The sequence below is a fragment of the Malurus melanocephalus genome, unplaced genomic scaffold, assembly GCF_030028575.1.
Source record: "Malurus melanocephalus ecotype Western Australia unplaced genomic scaffold, MMel_1.1 scaffold_441, whole genome shotgun sequence".
Taxonomy (NCBI): Eukaryota; Metazoa; Chordata; class Aves; order Passeriformes; family Maluridae; genus Malurus; species Malurus melanocephalus.
The window spans coordinates 269,222-285,131 of record NW_026623673.1 but is presented as its reverse complement, the minus strand read 5'-3'; the positions used below and the strand labels follow the sequence as shown (position 1 = coordinate 285,131).

At 43.0% G+C, this 15,910-nt stretch overlaps 1 protein-coding gene across 1 annotated transcript in view; it reads right to left on the bottom strand.

The window, feature by feature from the left end:
* GRIN2B (glutamate ionotropic receptor NMDA type subunit 2B) overlaps positions 1–15,910 on the bottom strand; it is a 200,620-nt gene that overhangs the window by 25,066 nt on the left and 159,644 nt on the right. The window contains exons 5-8 of the mRNA XM_057380256.1: positions 5,198–5,406; positions 4,692–4,863; positions 3,892–4,045; positions 2,240–2,365 (exon numbers count right to left, since the gene is read on the bottom strand). Of these exons, the coding sequence (XP_057236239.1) occupies positions 2,240–2,365; positions 3,892–4,045; positions 4,692–4,863; positions 5,198–5,406 (661 nt within the window). The remainder of the gene's footprint in view (positions 1–2,239; positions 2,366–3,891; positions 4,046–4,691; positions 4,864–5,197; positions 5,407–15,910) is intronic.

The window sequence follows — 15,910 nt, the reverse complement described above, 5'->3', positions numbered from 1 at the left end:
CCACCTTAAGAAAATGTGCAGGTCTGACCCAGGTAGTCCAGGAGAAGACTCAGTGTTTTAAAAGCTCCTGTCTTCCCCTTATTCACTTTTCAGTGTGGAAGCTAACTCATACTCCAGAAGTCATGTATGCTAAGGAAAAATTAACCTGAAAATTTGTGAAATGACACCTATATCCCAGCAATCTCATACCCCCAGCACATGCTGGCTCCATCAATGGGAACCAAAACCAAAATTTCCCAACAAGAGCACAAGAGCTGAGCGGGAGAATGAAGATGTGATCGTTCAAGGATCCTGCTTCAGACACTGAGAAGATCCTCTTAGGATGAAAATCCTTTGGTAGAGTTCAGGCATCTGTCATTTCTCCACTGGTGCCAACTTGATCAGCATCCCATGCTTTATCTCCTCAGGCAGGCTGATTGGATCCTAGTGCTGCTGCCTGTGGTTAAAATGGACTCCAGCAGAATAGCAAAAGGGAAGAAAGCTTTGGCACGCCTCTCCAAACCTCTGAGCAGTGAACACCATAGATCATCTGAAAGCACTAACCATGTTATCCTAAACACAACTAAACAATGCAAGGGGCTCATTTTTTATCCAGGGAACTGCACACCAAGTTCACAGCAGAGTCATCACCTGGCAAAACTGGTGCTTTTAAATTCCAGGGAGACAAAGTTCCTAAGAGAAACATGCTTTGTCAATTCTTGTCTTTTTACATGCTGGAGTGGTATTTTTATGTCATTACCTAATGTGCCCTAAGATATACAGGTGAAAAACATCAGTGGGAACCGTAAGGTAGAAGGAAATCTTGAGAAATTCACTTCTAAAGCCTTCCCCTATCCACTGATCACTCCACATGCTTCCACAGTTACTTTGTCAGCCACAAAGCAAAATTGTAATGAGTGATTCCAATCCGAAAGTCTTGATGTCCATAAAGAGAAAATGCAGGTGTGCAAGGCATAGTGTCAGGGAAATACTGTCATAGTCCAAATGCAGTCAAAGTAACATTAGCCAGGGTGCTCACTACCAAAATMAGCATTGCAGTCACTGCAGCAGGTTTCTGTATCTTCATATTTCATCTCTCAGGGATATCTGTCTGATCATGCCGTATTCTTCATAATTACTCAGAAATATTGATATTTGCAGCTGCAGTTCAGCTAACTTAACAACTGCACAACTGCACACCTGTACTAAAAACTGCTTCTAGTTCCACTTCTGTATCAATATCTCTTAAGAAAGTCAAAGGTATGTCAGTACCTGTGCCCACAGATCCACGGGGTTATGATCAGGGGGCATAAAGGCCCTCTACAGCTCCACATCAAGAGACAAATTCTCCATTTCCCTATRTATGTGGTTCTGCCTGCATTCTCTTTAATGTTTTCTATTTTCAGTCCTCTCCAATTTGGTGGCATAAATTCACTGAAAGCACTAGACTGGGGAGCAAATGAGTGCATTTTCCAGTAACTGTCTCTCTCCCACTATTGGGAGTATGAACCAGTAAACCCAGAAAGGTATGACGGGCTGATTCACCAGGGGATGAAGATATGCAGATGACAGACTACTCAGCTTGCTAATTGTTTTCATGTCAATAAGGAAAAAAAGGCTGCATTTCAGAAAGGACAGACAGCCTTTCTTTAATTCATCTGACTGCCTTCTGAAGATCAAGACCACAGAGATGGATCACTCACTTGTTCCCATCTTTCCTGCTRCCCTTGAAAAATAATACTTTACTCTCTTGTGAGAAAATGAGTTTCCCATTCTCTCAGTTGTCTTAGAAAGCCAGAGAGGCAAGTAGGGGAAGGACCTGACCAGGTGATAGATGTGGAGTCTGGAAGACATAGCTCTGTGCCAGGAGGCCAGCASAGTGGCTTGCTCTCCAGGGAGATGTAGCACTGAAGGATGGATTGACARTGCTGAGCCCTGTGATCGTCTCAGAGTGCAGCATCGTGGGCCCAGCCAGCACYACCTCCCAGGGCCCATTTTCCCTCAACAAGAAACAAGCTGGAGCTGGTATGTGCTTTAGACATGAAAGGCAACACAGCTCCRTCTCTCATGCCAAGCAAATTATTACACACATCTGCTCTCTTCAGAGCCTTTTTTCTGCCTCCATCCCTGCCCTCTTCAGTCTGAACACAGAGCTCAGAGTGGGCCAGATCCGTATCATGTTCCAGGCAAAGGAAAACCCCAACAAAGGCATGGACGCTGGAAACAAGAGGAGATCATAGCAAGAAACAGCTCCCCTTACCTCTGCCATCAGCAAGGCACCGATTATAGCCCACAGGGCTGAAGTACTCAAAGACGAAGACAGCCACTGCAGAGATGATAAGCAGCATCACAAACATCATCACCCACACATCAGCACTGAAAGGCTCTGGAGAGGAAGAGAAAACCCCGGTGAAAGACCTGGTAACACCTCACCTCCTTCACACTCCAGAGAAGCCCAGTGTGGGGCAAACTGGGTCGGGGAAAAGCAGAAGTTAAAACAAAGTCTTGGACCTGATTGTGAAAAACTACTTGAAGTGGGAAAACTGCAGTTTCTGTCTCTGTAATGACTGCATTCCATTGTACTATTACATTTGTGACACATGGCTCCATCTGGAACCACACACAGTCATTGTGGCATGCATTGATAAAATAAARCGCATTGATAAAAGATTGTTCCCAGGAAGTCCTCCAGCACCATCTGGAGAGAGTGGGGAAAATCAAGCAGAACTGGCAGAGTTTCAGACGAGCATCCAACTTTCAAGATGCTATTGAGCCAAAAAGCATCTCCAAATTTCTAAGGTTCAGCCATAATGACTAGTTTTTTCAGTATTCCATCCCTCTAGCACTGGGAACATCAGCTCATTCTAGAAATGTTAGCGTTCATGTTCTGCAAGTATTTGATCTCTGCCAGGTTTTCTCCTTCTCCAAGCTTGAACAGAAGAAAATGGGAATGAACCAGACCAAAGAAACAAAGAACTTTGCTCCAGAGTATAGCCAATATTGCAACCTCAGTTAAATTGCAGTTTAAAATTTTGGAGATARCTTTAATGTTGCTTTTACATACCCCAGCAATATTGGTGGGCTTGCTAAGGCAAATAACTCCTGAAGAATTAGTAGTCATGAAACTCATCTTTTAAAAGTATGGGAAGATTTCATTACCCATATAAAAGTATTTCTGTTTGAGAATGTTCTCAGGACTCTGGCAGAGAGAGGAGTAACCATATAACTCATATACTGTGTCTGCTGCATTAAAAAGCATTTTATAAATCCAAATAGTAGATGCTAGGAAGAAATGAATGTCTCAGGGAAATGCAGTATCATTTCCATATTCTCTGATCATCCTTGCACCACTGAAGGACATTAGAAACACCTTTCTTGTAAGACACAGGGTCAGCACAGAACTTGARAAGGTGCATTATTTTTCTAACTTCTACTAGTTGCTCTGTCAAGCAGAGGGAAGGGAGGGTCAAGTTAACATCTTTACAAATAATGTGTCTTAATGTGCAACAATTTATTGCTAATCGCTACCACTGTTATGGTATACCAGCTACATGGTTTGAATGAATTTTCTTCTGGCCTACACTCCTTGAACATGRTATTAGTTGAGTCACTGAGCAAACACATGCTGCGGTGTATGTGACAACTCTGAGTGAGCCCATTTTTTCTAGAATTAGGCATACAATTGCTGAAAAATGCCTTGGCTTGGAACTCCTAGGCAGTGCCTATTTGCACTCGCGTTTGCCTGGATTTTGCTTGCCCGGGATTTAGTTCTAAAACATCACAGTATATTTTTATATACCTGTCCCACAGGTACTCCCAAAAAAGAGCTTTCAGGCTACAAACCGCAAGCAACCTTCACCTAATTTTTTTATGACCACTGGGCGAAGTTTTAATTTTAGATTGAAACAATACCTAAGAAGGCAGAAGGTGAGACAGTTCCATTGCTACGTGACACCATGACACTGATTCCCGTCTCAATGAAGGGCACAGAGAAATCCACYACTTCTGAACGTTCCTCATTAATGGTGAGGGATCCCACAGCCATATAGGCCCGTTTGGTAACAACCTGGAGGAGGAAAAGGAAGAGATCACACACAGACATGAGGCAGCCCTCAAGCACCACAGTGAAGCTCCCTTCTCATCTTCCTGCATTACAACACAATCCTTTTATTCCTCTAATCCCATTCCCGGTATTGTTTGTAACATCTCTCCTTTCTAATCTTTCATCAGGACACCTTCTTCTTTCAGGAAACCTATAGACATTAATCTTCCCCTCAAAGCCAGTATGCRTATAAAAAATAAATCCACAGAGGTCTTAGGATAAACACATCATCCACTGAGAAAACATCTTATCTCATTTTTCTGTCCTTGTTTTATCCTCCCTCTAACACTGCAAAGTCTTATTTCATTCTTTATTCACCTTATATACAACCTAAGCATAATCTAAGTTGCAGCAACCGTGGTGCATGGATATCAGCCTCTTTCTAAGACTGTGTAGGCCAAATTTGTGAGACCATGGAGAATAATAATTAATGGTCAGTGTCAGAGCAGATTAATTCACTCAGTGAAAAGAAAGAATGCATGCCAGTCATTTCTAGAGTCACATCTGTCCCTGACTCAGAAGTGGACCCAATAATGATGGGAGGCTATATCTGACCTATGCTACCCAGCCCAGGGTTGAAGCCCACCATGCCCTCCAATGCTTTGCTGACCTCTCCAATCATTCCATTCCATGTCCCGTTGATCTTTTTCCCATGCTTGCCATTAGTCACCAAGTAGAGATCATAGGTGAACTTGACAGACTTCGAGATTTTCTTGAGGATGTCTATGCAGAACCCCTTGCAACATTTCTTCATGTAATCTGGCTCCTCATCAGTTTTGTTCCTGAACCATCACAACAATAATGGGTTAGAAGACTGGGACAAACTCTTGTAATGCCCCTCTGTTATCAGTTTGTATTCCCCCTCCCACAATATAATGGGGACAATTTATATTGTGCWATCTGTGCTGGAGGGTGAAGGGACTCACTACAGTGATTTGTCCAAAGGGGCCAGTCATGAATGGACACGGRACAGGCTAGGCAAATTTGTGAGACCATGGAGGGAGGTGATTTTCTGAAAAGGATTATCAGATTATGATGGTACTGGCACAACAGACAATCTACATTCTGCCGTGAATGGAGAGCCCAATATGAATAGAAAAACACAGGGGTGCATACTCAGTCACTATGCGTTTTTGGCAAGGGACCGTGTTCCTCATGCAGGTGCCACTTAGGGGGTCCACGTTCTCCACAATGACAAATGGTGCCTCTTCCAAGGTCACGATACTCAGGTGATCATCCTCACGTTCCTCAGAGTCAGGATACAGCTCAAAGCGTGGCCACACGTAATACTTCATCTGCAACTTTTTTTCCTTCCATTTCCCCACCTGTGGAGACACAAAACACAGAGGATAGACTTTCCATTGTCTCATCCCTTTGCATCAACCACAGCCACTGCAGGACTCGGTAAGAGGACCACTCTGGAGTACCCAATCTCACGATTCACAYAAGATGGGGACATTTCTGGGGAGAAGGCTCTGAGTAAGCAGATTCAAACGAGGGGAAGTGGACAACAAGAAAGCTGTCTGAGTTGTATCATCCCCGTGATGGTCTCACCCTCTCGGACAGTGGGATATCCCTCATGGGATAACCACATGAATACTATAACCACGGTCAAACAGACTTAATGTCTTTCAACTTTTTCAGCCAAACAACAGGAACACAGTGACTTGGTTGCATACCTTAGCTGGAAACAAGGGATTGCTTTAAGTTTCTGACACATGAAAATTAATACCAAAGAGTATCTATGATTTTTTTAAGCTCTTGTTATTTTTCCCTAATTCTCATAACTTCCATAAATTTCTATTGCCATTTTAGAACACTTTATTTTCTGTTTCTTAAGCAAATAGAGATCATATCTTCAGTGRTCAAAAAAGCGGGTGGGACTCAGTTGCCTCATACCTACTGCCACAAATGAAAGCTGTTTTGAAGCCTCTGCAGTCCTTAAAGAGACAATATATGTAAACTCACACACTGCCCAGGTAGACCATTTCTTGCAAAAAAAAAAAAAAACAACCAAAAAAAAAAAATCCAGGAAAAGAGAAAACTTGAGCATCAGCTGCACTTTCAACTATCAAAGCCTCGCCTTTGTTCTCAATTCCCTCTCCCACCATCACAGTTGACACTAATTAGCACCTTGGCTGGAAACTGAAGCTGAGAGGGTGAAGAAGCTCACTGGGCTTTAGAAGAAGCTTTCCTGCATGATCCTCATAGCAAGTCCCCCAGCAAGGCCAGGACTGAGACATGCTGACTTGATGGCAGAGGCGGTGTGGGTGTGTGGGAGACTTGCATGACTGCTCTGAGCRGTCTACCTGCTTGGTGGGTAAACAGAAAAGCTTCATTGCACTGCAATCCAATACCCCTCCCACCACCCCCAAATTTCAGTCATTTATTTATTTAAATGACAGAATGGGAGGGAGAAGCACTTATTAAAGGCTCATTAGGTGTCAGTGGTTAATCTGTGAAACTCAAAGCCCAGCTGGGGTTTGGCATTTGAGAGTATCCAAAATTCACATAAAACACTTGTCACCTTCAAAACAAACAAACACTTCATCTGGCCATGAAAGAAAAATCCACTCTGAGGGCTTGTGCGGGGAGAAGAAAGRCAGAAGAAATTACCCAGAGACAGCAGTTTCCACACCCATCACCCACCCCTGTGCAGCGTGAACACAGCACCGCAGTGAGCACAAGGCAGGGGGCTTTGTAAAAAGGTGGGCAAAGTGTCTGAGCAGCTGGTGTTGCCTTTGCAAAGGCAAAGAATGCCAAGGAGAGCTTGCACCGAATGCTCTCTCCACCCATGAAGATGGTCTGTACTCCAAGCCTGAATGTGGAAAGTGAATTTCTAAGGGAATAAAGAGCATTGGCTCACATGCGTATCCAGGGTCTGCCCAGCCCTGGACTTCCCTCTCGTTCACCAAGCAGGTCAATTTATCATCATCTGAGCCAGAGATTTCTGCAGTGCTACTTTAGCTTTCAAGTAACTGAGCTCAAATCCCCAAAAGCAGTAACTGCACACATGGGGCTCAGTAGGGACCAGTGATTAAGATGCTGCACAGAACAGCCCAGATTTCAGCTCAGTAACATTAACTTATCGTAGAAATAAGTGGCTGATGAAAGAGACATCTCACAGCATCTCAGCAGCACTTAGATATCTCAGTAACAGRCATGATATAACCCCCTAAGTGATAAATTCGATCAGATAGGCGAACCCAACCCATAATTACCCAGTAGTTCTCTGGGACAGAAAGGGGAGTTCATAAGGCTGTGTGCCAGACACGTCTCATGATGTTGTACTACAAGAAACATTATGAAATTAGGATAACAATGACAGCCTTGCCACAGMCTTCTGTGCACTAAATCACCTAACCTGCAAATACAGTAGTACACATACTTTCCTTATTATTCCAATAAAATCATTCTAAATCGTCCAAAGAGGAAGAAAAACAGGTTGTAAGGAAATGTTCTGACCTAAATCTCCAAATCAGCTATGGCTTGTCTCAAAAATATGTGCAAATATTATATTTCATTGCTAACCTGAACTATCAGACATACTATGTACTGCATACATGTACAGATATGAATCAGAAAATCAGAAAACCCTCGTGAATTAAAAGGGGGCAGATTTCTTTACATGCTTATGCATGCAAAGGTCAAATATATATCCATATACATGCATGTAGTTAAAGAAGGATAGGCATCAGCAACCTGTGGGCAGTAAGAAACACCACATGTGCAGAGGATAGAGACAATGTGGGATAAAGAATATACTAATGTTATCATGTGCTAGATAATCTGCCACGAGAGGGAAGGACTAATTCACAGTATGGGTAGAGGTTAGCAGAATTAAATGCCACAGATTTGTCCAGGTAAAGATGCCTATGCTTAAAGAATATAACCTATGTAGCTCTGCAGAGCCGAGTAAGGCATTTCTGAAGTCTCAGGGTACTTTGTATTAACAGCCTGTTATTACTTGGGTTTCGCTGAGTGCTTGCCTCAGCAAAAAGAAGAAAAATAAACTATGCCGGCATCCTTCAYATTGGTCATCCTGCAGTTTCAAGACCCATTGGGTGTTCTCCAATCAGAGTTTAGTCATCCAGACTTCCACTAGGAGCCCTGAAGGGACACAGAATACATAAAAGTAAGGATACTAGGGATCTACAAAAACTACTGTCTAATCACATTCTCCAATCCCTATGTAAGATTCTTTTAGGCCAGGACCGACTCCTAAGAAACAGAATTTCACCTTAACTGCCTCTTTCTCTAACTCTACCACATCTGATCTTATCAAGAAAGTAAAGTCACTTTGGTTTGGGGATGAATTGGAGGTGTTGAGGGAGGGGAGCAGCTAATTTTTCATGTTAAGATCCTACTTTGGATAACAGGATTGGAAGCAGAAGTCCAACACATTTGCAAAGAAAGAAAGGGAGAATTATTGTGGAACAAAAATTTAATCATATATGCTATTTGTTTGTCAAAGCATATTAAGTTATCCCATGCAGACAAAAGGTGAGATTGCCTATGCAAGGGGAAAACAAGTGGGAGCCTTCTGAAAGCCTACCAGCTGGCTGGCAAATTGCCTTAACCGCGGAATAATGCAGCCAGAATAAAAGAGTTCTGCAGTATGTTAATGCGCAACTTTAATGAAAGGTGCATCACATTAGTTCCTTGAAACTAATACTTAACAGAGGCTTTTCTCTCCTCTCAAGGGAAGCTAAGGCTTGTAACAGCCATTTGTGGCAGATGTTTCTCTAACCTGTCCTTACACTGACAGAGAGTCCATGGTCTCTGCGAGCAATCTTTTGCACTGCTAAACTATCTTTCCCATTAAAAAAGGGTTTTTTCTCATGGTGTTCAACCTTAATCTTCTTGTTGCAATTTATACCAGGAGAGTGTATCTCCTTATTCTCCTACATGTGCTCTTTTTAGTATTATCAGGTCAGCAAGATATTTATAACAGAGAGGAACCAATAGTCTCATTYAGTGGCTATCTTACAAGCTACATTGGCAAAAGCAGCCACCTGTTCATATGACCAGCACCCAGTCTCACCATTTACAAAATTCTTACCCAGATGGGTAATATGAAAAAGTACAAGCTACTGTCCTGAATTTCCAAAATTGCCTCTTCCAACAAAGGCAGAAGTCAATCCCTGAGTTCCTCCTAATATGCCAAGACAGGACTTCAAAACACAAGAGCATCCGAAGAGACACCATAACTAGTGTCAACAGATGGAAAAACAAAACCTCCTAGAAATTTGGCTTTCAAGGACTAGGCAGGAGARTACAGCTCTGGATTAAACCAGAAATGTTCAGATACATTTCTTAGGCATGATAATTGTTATTTGGGGTACAGGAGAGAGCCTGAACCTTCAGGCGATTGTCTTTCAACARGCTGGAAGAGAACTATGTCTAGGCAAAGTCTCCTGATGGTTAATATTTTATTCAGGTTCCTATTTGCACCATGCCTTGCACGACTCTCTTTTCATTTACAATCTTATCTCAATTCCAGTCCCCCGCTATAGAAGAAATTAAGAAGGAACAAAAGGGATTTGGTTTCATCTGCAGAATAAGAAAAAAGGCCATTCCAAACTCACTTATGACTTGAACTGCTTTCTGCAATTTCCCAAAAGCACAGTGTTTCCTCCCTTATTATTGGTTCTTATATTTTTTTTCCCCAGGAGCTGAGGATTTTATTCATTCCAGGGGGGAAGCAACAACAGAGAGCACGAATYAGAAGGCAGAAATTCCCTATTCCACCAAGAATCTCTGTTACCTGATCTCTACCCTTGTGGCTCCATGTTGTGTAAAACTGAGATAATGGCATGTTTTAACATCTGGGGTGCACTGGGTAGACAAACATAGAAAAGGCCACAAGGTTCACAGGTACTGTAGAGGTGAGGAGACACATACATGTGTCGAGAGCCCRGACAAGGGAACACATACAGCATGGATCTATGAATGGTATAAACGTGAAAACTTCCTGTCTTTAATCTTTGATTTCACATAGTTAACTGGAAAAATCTTACATAACTTTTACACCTGGTTTGAATACATGAAAAATGGAAGATCAAATATAGAAAAGGTAAAGGTAGGATGTTGGATATGGGGCAGAAAATAGGACTGTTATTGGTAATGCAGCTGATGGAGAAGCATACCTATCTCCTCTGGGAAGCAGGGAGAGTCCAAGGAGAAATGTGAGTCTTGTCACTAGAATTGGTACAGATCCTGAATGAGGACATGGGAARGCCAGAACAACTGGACAGGACCTGAAAATGGCTACAGCAGACGCACCATAGAAATAGMAGTTATAACTGGGACACTGCCCATGCAAGTAGGCATTGCTCAGGGTACATAAAAGAAGGGTAGACCTGGGGGATACTGTTGTAACCTTAAAGCTGCAGTAGACTGTGAAAAATAAATCATGCATAAATAAAGTAGAATCATTTTGGATTGAAATAGGTTTTGGAAGGCTGAAGCAAGATATTCCATGAGGACCTAACTGCAGAGATCTACTGTAGCTCCACAGGCTTGACTTTCAGTCTGAATAGAGATGTCATTACTGTTTCTAAAGAGAAATTTTATCAGGAACTAAGTTATTATGGGAGTCCTTAGCTTCACAGAGATTAGATGGAGAACAAATGCAAATTTTAACAGCAGCACCCTGATGTTTCTTTTTCTGGATCTGATAGTTGGCATATTTCTTTACCCCAAAATTACTCAACAGGCAATAGGTCGTGATGTTTTACACTCGGTTTGGACAAAGGAGCAAGGAACCTTAGAGAAAAGCTAGTTATCAGAAATAAACTTGGATTGAGTGATTAGGGGAATAGAGAGCCTGTCTTAAAGGAGATTAAAAAGCTTGTCTAACCTAGATAAATGAAAGTCAAGAGGGAATATGACTGCTCTGTATAAACAAAGGGGGGACAGATACACAAGGGAAAAAAAGAAAGTGATTTTTAAGCAGGAGAAACAATGCTGGTAAAAGAACAACTGTTTGTAAGGAAATTTGCCTTGAAAATAAGATCMATTTTAACCATAAGAGGGGGAAGTTCTGTAACAGCTGTCCAAAAGTAGCCGTGAAAACAACTAAAATGGGGTCAGGAAGAAGCACAACTGGTTTGTATAGGGCTATATGAYTTTGCTGCCTAGAGCAGAGGGATGAGACCAGATGAGCCTTTCCAGTCCAGTGACTTTAAGTAAGCAGAAGCATGAGGAGGAATTCCACTGTGAAAAGCCTTTTCCCTTCAATTTTTCAGTCTGCAAATGTCAAAACTCAGTCTTAATCATCGTATCTCTGTCCCCCAGCTAACCCACATGAACACAAAGACTCATGCTAATGATACCTCCAACTCCTTTGCTCCTACTCCCCTCATTCAGCAGTAACACCTTCTCTAGTRCCCTGAGAATAAAACATTCCTCTTAGCCTTCACCCAAGTCGGTTAAATTTTGACACTTCACACTTACAGTACTGACATCATACCCAATACCAAACATTTGATTCCTGTTATGCTACAGGTCTGTATCCTAGGCTGGTCTACAGCAGGTGGAGATGCCACAAAGAGCAAAAATCCCCTGTTTACAGACACTTTAAGGTGATTAATTAGCCACATCAGCCAAAGCAGACAAGAAACGGTTGTGAATGCGCCACATGCAAAATTAATTAACACAAAAACAACACTCCTTCCTGAACCTCAAGTTCACCTTCCACAGCCACCTGGGAAAGGCTCCTTTCTTGACTGCACCTGCAGAAGCAGGAATTGCTTCTAATAGCCTTTCAATTAAAAATGTAGGCTGCAGGAGATGGTGTGATTCTATCCCCTCTATATTTATACAGCACCTAGCACATGCCAGAAAAAGAGAGGCTGAGTTTAGAATACAGACGGGGTGAGGTACTTGCTCCTGCTTTACATCTCATTCTGGGAATAAAAGCTCTTTGCAGAAACACAGTCTSCCATCTCACTGAGATCTGGCATTTACACAGCTCTTGCCATTTTTGCTGAAACATTTCTTTCCTGATGCATTTATGTGCTTTTTGCAGTTGCTAAGGTCCTGTCCCCTGCCATGATTAGCCAGAGAAGGTTAATGAGGTATACTTTGAGCACTTCTGACTTCTGCAAAGTCAGTGAACTATGGGGCTCCACTGGTGTCAAAAAAAGGTCAGAGYTGTGAGAATGCCAAACAGTTTGGCTTGCTAAAGCCAAACCAGAAGACACCAAGAGTTCAATATAGGTATAAAACTAACCCCTCTGAGGATGACGGTGTTCTTGTTGGTAGCATTACCTTGGTAGCTCAGGAAGTGGTTCATCTAGGCAAGGCTGGCTCGTGCAGGAGAAGCATGGACTCCAGGGGGACATATTTTTTTAAGGACCTCAGTGCTACCTGATGTATACATCACCATGATTTATGGAAATTCAGACTGCAATCAGCACAGGCATAAATAKGAGACATGAGGGGAAAGGAAGCTGTTAATGGTAGCAGGGGCTATGATCTGAGWAGGCTGGAGAATGTAACTCTAAACTTCTGTCAGGGGCAAATCAGGTATTAGGAGTTGGGAAGAAAAATAAGAACAAAATTTATACCTTAACAAACACTGAAAACTGACTACCATCCAACATTACCCACCTTCAGCTAACAGGCAGTGACAGCACCTGACTCAGACACTTACTTAATAGTGTTGCATAGTTAAAACCACCATGCCCTTCGGAAATGACTGTGTGAGGACAGGGGAGCTTAATACAATGTCCCAAATTCCAGCAACATCAGTCTATTCTGATTCTGGTCTGGTAAATAAAATCTAAAGCCAGGGAGCTTATACTGTTCCTATCATTGTTCATCTAATGTGAAAGAAGGTTTCACCTTGGGTGTCTCTACTGCTCTCCTTTGCAGAACTGCAGAGAAGGGGAAAATGTCACCAGGATACTGGTAAGATTGCATGTTTTGTGTCCCAAGCGGTTCAGGAGTCACAAAGGTTTTTTTAAAAAGGTAATTTTATGTGCACGTATAGGCATCTAAAAATGYTTTATGTAAGCATTTTGCAGTCTCCAGGAGCGCATCCGCATTGTGCAGGTGTGTGTCTGCATCCAGTACGTGTCCATGCATGTAATGCCCTATCTAATGATTTTTTCCCCTTGTCTTTCCCTGTTGAGTTCTGGGTTTGAGTTTCATTTTGCTGAGCTTTCATTTCCTCCACTCAGGCTTTTTTTCTTCCCCTAAAGCATGTTACACAGAGGGAGGGATGCTTGCCAATTCACTCTGCAGTCAGGGAGAGCGTTTAGAGCTTTGGCTGCTAAGTGGGTCCGGTACAGTGGTGTACAAAACCCAACACGTGTGCTGTGACACCTACTCTTTAGAATAATTCAATATCTCTCCCAGAATCTCTTGGGACCTGAAGCTGAAGGAATGTTTAAAAATGTAGATGCAGAGGAAGGCCAAAACTGTTTCCTTGTGCTGAGAAAAGCTAAACGTTGAAGCCAGCCCCAAGCAGGGYTAGAAGAGGAGAAAACATAAAGAGAGAGGGGGTGAATTACCTAAATCTCAGTTTTCTGTGCTGTGCAAGCAGCACTGAAGGCACTGCTTGAAAAGCATCTCTGAGAATACCAGAGAGAGATCCTTTAACTTTTACTGGAGGGTGTCCCAGTGAGTAAAACACTTCCCACCCAGCATACGGCAGCCAGAGCCCCTGCCCTCTTCCTGGCAGCCCCACACTGCCCCTGTGCAGAGTTGCACACCTGCTAACAGCAGTACCGGCATGGCTGCACACACACCCCTCTGGCAGACAGACACAGGGGGCTCAGCTTTTCTCTCACTGCTGGAAAGGGGAGGATCAAACCTCTTCCAGAGGAATTACTGCAAACGTTGGGAGCCACATTCCAGGGAAAGCAGTTACAAAGCTGCACATCCCTTTATCTTTCCACTCCCACTACTGAGAGCATTGGGCTGGTGATTGCAAATACTGTCCTCATCTGCAGAACACCCTTTGTCTGGATCCTGGCTCTGAATTCTCAATGGCATAGCCACAGCCAGCCCCACTACCTCCCAACCTTCAGAGTGCATGTCTGAAGTCCCACTGACTTCGATAAGGACATGGTTCTCCGTATCCCAACAGTGTCCAGCTGTGTCCTGAAATGAAGTTCTGGCCCAAGCCACAGAAGTGTGAGCATTGTACATCTCCACCAGTAGTGGGAATTGCCGGAGTATTTTTGCCTGTGCAGCTGCAGATCAACCTCTCATACAGCAGAGACTGCCAGGCCAGATKGGGCCTCCCAGGAGCTCGTGTGGACTGTACTCCCCAGCTGGAGACTTCTGCCTTAGGAGCTCAAGCTTCAGACTTTCTGATGGATGAGAGCTGCAGAAAGAGAACCTATGAGCTGCAGCACCCCCACCAGACCCACAGCTACAGCCAAGTGCTGGGCTTTGCTTGCAAATCACAGCATTCTGCCAGCTTTGGGTAGAGCATTAGACAAGACCTGCAAGCTCTACCTACACCTTACAGAGAAAACCCAACCAAGAGGGAGCCCACCAGCAGGACAGCTGGTTCATGGCACATATTATGTGCATTACACACATGCTAGTTGTCTCCAGGGAGGGATTCTGCTGAAGATTTTTTCTCCTTTCCCATCCCATACACAGGTACTCACACAGCAGCACTAATCTTAAGCTGGTCTGAGCTTGGAGCCCAGGCAGAATTGCCAAGGGCCCAGCTGAGGCCATCTGGGCTGCAAGGCATCTCTGTGCAAAAGAAGCACAATTAGACATGAGTCTGGAGGGAATGAGAGGTAACCTTGAAATCAGTGATTCAGAAAGGAGAGAGTAAGCTATGTATTTGCCAACCCCAGCTAGCAAAGGTGAGTTAAGCCAAGAACTGTTTTCTTGGGAGCATGGCCTTAAAGAAATCAAATTGCACCCTTCTTTCAGACCTGATGAACCTCAGGCACACCTATTTTTCAAATATATGTCTGTCATTTTGTGCTTAAACATGTAAATGTAAAACACATCGTCTGTGACCTGTAAGTAGGAGAACAGGCATGATAGAGGCAGTACTGGAGATATAAGATGAATCTAAGGCTCTCAGCAGGCTGCACAGTATCTTTTGTAATGCATGTAAGTCCACACGTGSAATGATTTCTGTCAGTCTAGAACCAGCTGAATGACTTCATGTATTTAAATGTATGTGTACTGTGTAGCTACCTCTGTTATAAGGAGAGTAGGTAGTAAGCCTTTAATTAGGTTCTCTGACACTTTCCATTACAAAACCTTCAGGCCAGTTCCCTGAGAAAAGCCAATATCTCCATATTTTGCAATAGGCATTTGAAAGTCAACAGGGCAAAAATCCTGAGGCTAAGAACATGATTTTCACTTTGGCCCATCAAATTTCATTCMCTCTTAACTGCATTACAAACTGTTGAATAGTCAAAATTTATTTTCTGTCACTTTCTTGAAGAAATCCTGACAGACAGTCCAAACAGCATCTGAGCATAAACATTTCAAGAGCTAAACTCAACACCTCAGTAAATCAGTGGGGACTCCCCACCAGTACCATTGTGAGTACAAAATCTCAGCTTTGGCAGAGGAAGAGAAAGGCAAATGTCCAATGTGTGTGTCCACACACAAAATGTGGACAAACTGTCCAGGTTCTCTTCTATCTGTTTAAATGTGCTTCATTGTGAAAAGGTCACCTGCACTCAATTGTTTTAGGACGCAKAAGAAAGGCAACCACTTTGAGCTTTCATGAATGCCTGTGAAACAAGTTCAGGTTAGTCACTGGATTGAACAGTCAGACTCAGTGCTGAAAGCTCAGCATGCATGAGAACAAACAATTCACTTTACAGAAAAGAT